Source organism: Symphodus melops (genome assembly GCF_947650265.1).
Source record: "Symphodus melops genome assembly, chromosome: 2".
NCBI classification, from domain to species: Eukaryota; Metazoa; Chordata; class Actinopteri; order Labriformes; family Labridae; genus Symphodus; species Symphodus melops.
In genome coordinates this window covers 11128297-11134394 of record NC_136692.1, presented here as the reverse complement: position 1 = coordinate 11134394, position 6098 = coordinate 11128297, and the positions used below count along the sequence as shown (strand labels likewise).

The window sequence follows — 6098 nt, the reverse complement described above, 5'->3', positions numbered from 1 at the left end:
TGATGGGATCAGCGTAATCGAGTAGGCAGGATTCTCACCACATGCTGACTTTTATCTTGTTTCGTGTGATGGATACTCCTGGTTTACAGAAATAGATTTTCATTGTGAGTGTGTGCTTTTTTTTTTTTTGTTGCCGCAGTGGTACATGGTGACTCTCGTTCACGTCTACAACCGCTGGAAAAACAGTGAGATTAGCTGCTATGTGAACGGGGAACTGGCTTCCTTTGGAGACATCGCCTGGTTTGTCAACACCAGTGACGTAAGTAGCAACTATTTGAACTGCATTGGGGCCAGCGAAGTTCCTGAATTATAACTAAATCTGTATAAATACATTCTCTTTGATGACAGTGTGACTACTTGAAAATGACTTTCTATTTTTATTCCTTTTGTGGTGAGAAAAACACCACTCTAACATGTGTACATGAAGTATGAAGGTGCTATCAGCTGCCAGTTAGCTTGGCAGACTGAACGCTGGAAAAGCAGGAAGTTGCTGCATCAAAAATAGCGTGGCACATACTCCTTTAATACTACTTTATTTCTTTACCTGATAAAAACTAAAAACATGCTAATAAACAAATATGTTTGTGTTACATGCACCTACGCCATATTTTCTACCCAAGTCGTTTATGTGATGATTGTAAGTCTTACAACTCTTTGCTATAAATAAGTCACAGAAAGGACAAGTTGGAGCCCTCACCAATTCTATTGAGTCTGCACCGCAAGAATTACAGACTATTTTAATTCCAAGAGCCTCGTTTAGTAGCTCCTGCTCCAGAGTCAGTGGATAGTTCCTCCTAAAAAAGATCCCCACAGTTTGGCCCAAAAACACCTTTTTATAAAGGCAAACCTGATGTAGAAAGACAGGGCTTGCAGTTTCAGACATGCAGCTGGCAGGCAGTCTGTGTGGACAGAAACTGCCTGCCAGCTTCGGAAGTTCATCGAGGTAGCAGTCTCTAAAAGTCAGAGGTAAGAAGTGTGAGTCAGGTGTTGCATAGAGCCAGGCTTGCTGTTTTCCTGTCTCTAACTTGTGGATGCAGTTAAGCTATCTGGCTGCCCCATTAAGCTTAATGTTTCCCTAACAGACTAAAGACAGTAAATAAAACATTTCTCCAAAAGGTCAAACTGCTCTTCTATGTAGGCCATTGTTTTGAATTATTGGGTTATGTGGGATTCTGCACTCTATAAATATCACTGCATGATCCCCTCTGAAAAGCTTAAATATTTAGAGTACAATAAATAGTTGTTTATTTTTTCAAAGTTTCAACAAAACGATGCCCAGCTTGTTTTCCCATTCCAGCTGCTGTCTAGAATAAGGTCAGTCTATGGTACAGATTTTCTGCTTATAATACAGCATTATGCATTTCAGAATTAGAAATTGGAGCAGGAGCATGTACCAAAAAAACTGAGCAGCAGACATTCTCTCCATGCCATCCTCACACACACTTTAAGCATCTTACAGTACAGTTGAAAACCTCAGAATATACACACCCAGCTCCTCACTCACATCACTGTATGAACTCCGTCACACTCACCACGATTACTTTCTGACATGCTGAGATACGAGCTTCTGAAATCAAATTGGCTGTGGAATGAAAATGGCTGCACAGTGTGCTGTAATCCTCCAGATGTGTCAGACTGTCACAAGGCAAATTAGCTACTTGATTGAAATGTGGCCTCGTCCTTCTCAACACTTTGCGTCGCCGACCATGAGGAAGATCGGTCTTTATCTGCGCTTATAGTTGACGTTTTGTATTCCAATTCAGTGCTTAACATTGTATGCATTCTTCTCTCTGGCTATTTTTGGTCTTATCTATCTTTTTTACTCTCTCTCTGAAATCCCCTTTTCATCCACCCACTCTTCTTTTCATGCATCTTTTAACCGTCAACGTCTTTGCCTCTTCCTTCTTTGTTGGCTTCTCTCATCTCACTTCTACATCTTCTTCCTGCGTCTCTCTCGCCGCAGACGTTTGACAAGTGTTTCCTGGGATCGTCGGAGACAGCAGATGCCAACCGTGTGTTCTGTGGACAGATGGGGTCCGTTTACCTGTTTGGAGAGGCTCTCAGTGCTGCTCAGATCCTGGCCATCTATCAGCTGGGTCCAGGTTATCAGGTTTGAAGGCATCAAGTATTTGATGATACATTCAGAGGTGTTTCAATGCCAGTCTACTTATCCTGGTTTGCTGAGGAGATCTTGCTTTGACTATTGGAATAAACCCAATACCACCTGCATATTATTCCTTTGAAAGATGCATTTTACAATCATTATTTAAAAGCTTCAGGCAATACTAAAAAACCCTGCTGTGTTGTGATTTGATTGCCATCTTTTTTTTCTTTTTTTTTTTAATTTGTAGACTGAAAAAACAAAAGCATGCTAAGCTAATGCTTGCTGCAGCTGAGCTCATGGCCCCTTCTGATGTCACATGAACCCAGATTTTTAACATAAGATGTGTCTTCAGGACTTATTCAAAAGTACTGTGAATAACAAAAAAAATCGACGGTAGTACATTCTCTAAAGGACACAACAAAGTGTACCATAACAGTGAAGATGCTTGTGGATTTGCCAACACCTGATGCTACATTTTTAGTACCATAACAACTGAAGTTCCAGTCAAAGAAGAACTTTCATAGTCCAATGCTGCTTTATCGTGATAAAAAAAAAAAACACAGCAAAGGGAAATAAAACATGCTTTCTGATTTCTACGGTCATTATCTTGTTGTAAAAAATGAGACTAGTAAGCTCACCTGTCTCAATAATGTTCTATTCCTGTATTCTACTAACTCTCCTTCCTTTGCACGTCCACCTCTTCAGGGCACATTCAAGTACAAGGCTGAGAGTGACTTGCTGTTTGCAGAGCATCATAAGACCTTACTGTATGACGGCAAACTGTCCTCCAGCATCGCCTTCACTTACAACCCTCGCGCCACAGATGCCCAGCTCTGCCTTGAGTCCTCTCCGAAGGACAACGCCTCCATTTTTGTCCACTCACCCCACGCTCTCATGCTGCAGGTAATTATCCCTTCAAACGAGCATCTTACCCCCGATAACAGCCGGTTCCATTTAAGTCAGAGCAGATATCAGTAAGACTGCCATTATTCCGATATAACCCGGAGTCAACATGCTGCACCAAGATTAAAGCATTGTCGTCGCAAATTGTTTCCCCACCTGTACGCCTACTCCTTCCCTCCCACAGTTCCATATGTTTCATGCTTTACTCTTTCATTCTTCCGCTGTGAAAAATGAAGGTGGCCTGGTTGGCATCTTTTCATTTTAATAGCCTCATTAAGGCAGAGGTGGAAGTGTGTTGAGCTAGTCCGACTCCAACAGCAGCTGAAAAATGCCAGCCTACTGCTCTAATTACGGAATTAGCCTTCTCTTGGCTGAGATTCAGTTTGTAACTACATACATGTAGGTTTTTTTTTTTTGTGTGAAAGCTTTTTTTCCCCCAATATGCTTCTTTTAATTACACCCAACTCCAACCAAACTCACACATACGAACAACACAATAACCAAACACAACATTGTTTCTTCACTCGTATCCAGTTGTGTTTCTCTCAAACACTAATTGAGTTATCTCTCATGCCCTCTCATCAAAGACAGGGCTCTGAGTGTTTGTGAGCGAGGCTTCTGCTGCCACGCAAACACACAACTACGCACACAACCACGAACGCACACTGTGTGAAATATGAATGAATATGTGACCTATATTTTTGCTCGGCTACGCACATGCTCGTACATTCCAATCCTATAGAGAGGAAAAGTTTTACAAAGCCTGTTTGGTATCGCAACATACAACAACAAAGAAGCCTGCACATACAGCAGAATCTCATATTCAAAGAAACTCGTATCGATTTGAACTTTCACTCATGTTTAATTCTCTACTGATCCAAAGAAATAAAGAATTCACGATTGAAATATCTGTACTATATTTAGCTAACAAAATCTGTTATCTGGTCTTATTATGAAAGGTAAAAATAGGGGGTCAAATTAAGAGGACACAGATTAAAAGTGTCTCTGAAAAAGCAGACTAAATTATTGTTATAACTTGCTAATACATCACTGGGGTTATTAAAGCAAGTAACTGTGTGACGCATGTGCAAATGTCGGCTATATTAAATGTCTGTATGGGTTTGTGTCGGTAGGACGTGAAGGCCGTGGTGACTCACTCAGTCCAGAGTGGCATACACTCTATCGGAGGCGTGCAGGTCCTCTTCCCTCTGTTTGCACAGCTGGATTACTGCCAGCCCTCCAGCCACGAGCTGGACACCTCTGTCTGGTAAGCACACGCGCACACGCGCACACACACACACACACACACACACACACACACTCACACACACGTTTGTTTTCCTCCAAATCAAAATCATATCTGTTTGCATTGAGTCTTTGTCGCACGTCGAAGCATAAATATTAACGCTCAGAGTTCAGTGGCTTTACTTGCACATTACTCAGGGCGATGAGAAGAACATCATGCTGACATGGTGTAAGAAGGGCTGCTGCATGTTGTCTTTTGACAGCTAGTAAAAGTCAACTCAGTTTTAAAAGGAAATTGTATTACGGACTAACATGCGACTCTACTCCAGCTTACAGGTTTACAAATGCAACTTTGAAATATTTCTCTGATTATTTTCTCAAACTGTCTTCCTCTAGACTCTGTAGGGCTTCAGTGTAAAGTTGTTTGAATGTCTTTATTGACACTGCACTTTCAAATGTTGTTTTTGAGATTATAGAATCAATAAAAATAACACTATCAGTATATGTCTGGAAGCTGTACAAACAGCCAATGAGCTTTGTCATTTCCAGTGCTTTCTGCCAACAGTTGTCAAAGAGAGACCGACAGTCAGCATGCTGTTTCATATTCCAGACTTTTGATGTATTGCTGAGTTTTAAAAAGCTTTGATGACGCCCTGCTTGTAAATAGCAAAGCTGTTATATCCGCTGCCCTCAAGGTGATGCTAACCAGAATCTGCCCTGCTAACACAACGGGGACATGACACCCTAATTCAATCACATTTCATGTAGGATATGCCCTTCACTGTCAGGACTGTGTCAGCAGCTTACATAGATTATTGTCACTGTCTAACTCTCTCTCCTCTCTCCCTTTCTTTTGCCGTTGTTGCTGTTGGTCTTCCTCTTAGCTGCACTTTGCTTTCCTTTGTGATGGAGCTATTAAAGAACTCCGTGGCTATGCAAGAGCAGGTCCTGGCCTGCAAAGGCTTCCTCGTCATCGGCTACACTTTGGAGAAGGTGAGACGAACACAACAACTGGCTCAGCTGGCACACAAATACACAAGAGAGCCATCTTCCTGTACCACATAATGATCTCAGTGCTGTGAAAGGGCTGATCCCGATTCCCTAAATCCCACAAACACACTAACAAACGCTCACACCAGCACAAAACATTTAATATGAGGCACACTTTGTTTCCCCTCAGCTGTATTTGGAGGTCACAGCTGGCCTGTGTGCTTGTTAGGCAAAAGAGGAGCTCCTTCTCGTCTTTCTCTGCATGTGCCCTTTCCCTCTCCTCCCCTGTGTCGAGCCTCGTTCACCCCATTCTGCTTTCCACATTTCTGCCTCCGTCTACTGACATATCGCTGCTCTCTCGCTCTCTTTTTTTTTCCCCCACCACCTATTGTGCTCCTATCACACTTTCTGTCTTCCCCGTCTGTGCTCCAGTCTTCCAAGGTGCACGTGACCCGGCCTGTCCTGGACATCGTGCTGGCCTTTTCCAGATACCTTAGCAATTTGCAGAACGGCATCTTGCTGCTCAAGCAGCTGTGTGATCACATTCTGTTCAACCCTGCCATCTGGATTCATGCCCCTGCCAAGGTAACTTAAATTCACGCACATACACACAACCACACTCACATTGAAGCCGCAGCACCGTTATTTTGATATCTACTTTAAAGATTTGTGTTTTAATATGTAGCTCACCCACTGCTCTGTCACCTCTACATGTTCTCTCACACAGATCTGCACAGTCATAATCAGCCTCTCTTGCTCTGTGCGGCCTTGCCCTACTTTTTATTTTCAGTGTTTCAGAGTTCAGCTCAGAGCCCAAGGTTATCCCTAAACCTGTAACTCAGCGACTGCTATTTAA

At 42.5% G+C, this 6098-nt stretch overlaps 1 protein-coding gene across 9 annotated transcripts in view; it reads left to right on the top strand.

Moving 5' to 3' along the window:
- lrba (LPS-responsive vesicle trafficking, beach and anchor containing) overlaps positions 1-6098 on the top strand; it is a 179920-nt gene that overhangs the window by 32844 nt on the left and 140978 nt on the right. For all 9 annotated transcript variants that reach the window (XM_079338037.1, XM_079338044.1, XM_079338043.1 and 6 more), the window contains exons 7-12: positions 140-259; positions 1964-2110; positions 2810-3007; positions 4141-4274; positions 5137-5245; positions 5675-5827. In XM_079338037.1, the coding sequence (XP_079194163.1) occupies positions 140-259; positions 1964-2110; positions 2810-3007; positions 4141-4274; positions 5137-5245; positions 5675-5827 (861 nt within the window). The remainder of the gene's footprint in view (positions 1-139; positions 260-1963; positions 2111-2809; positions 3008-4140; positions 4275-5136; positions 5246-5674; positions 5828-6098) is intronic.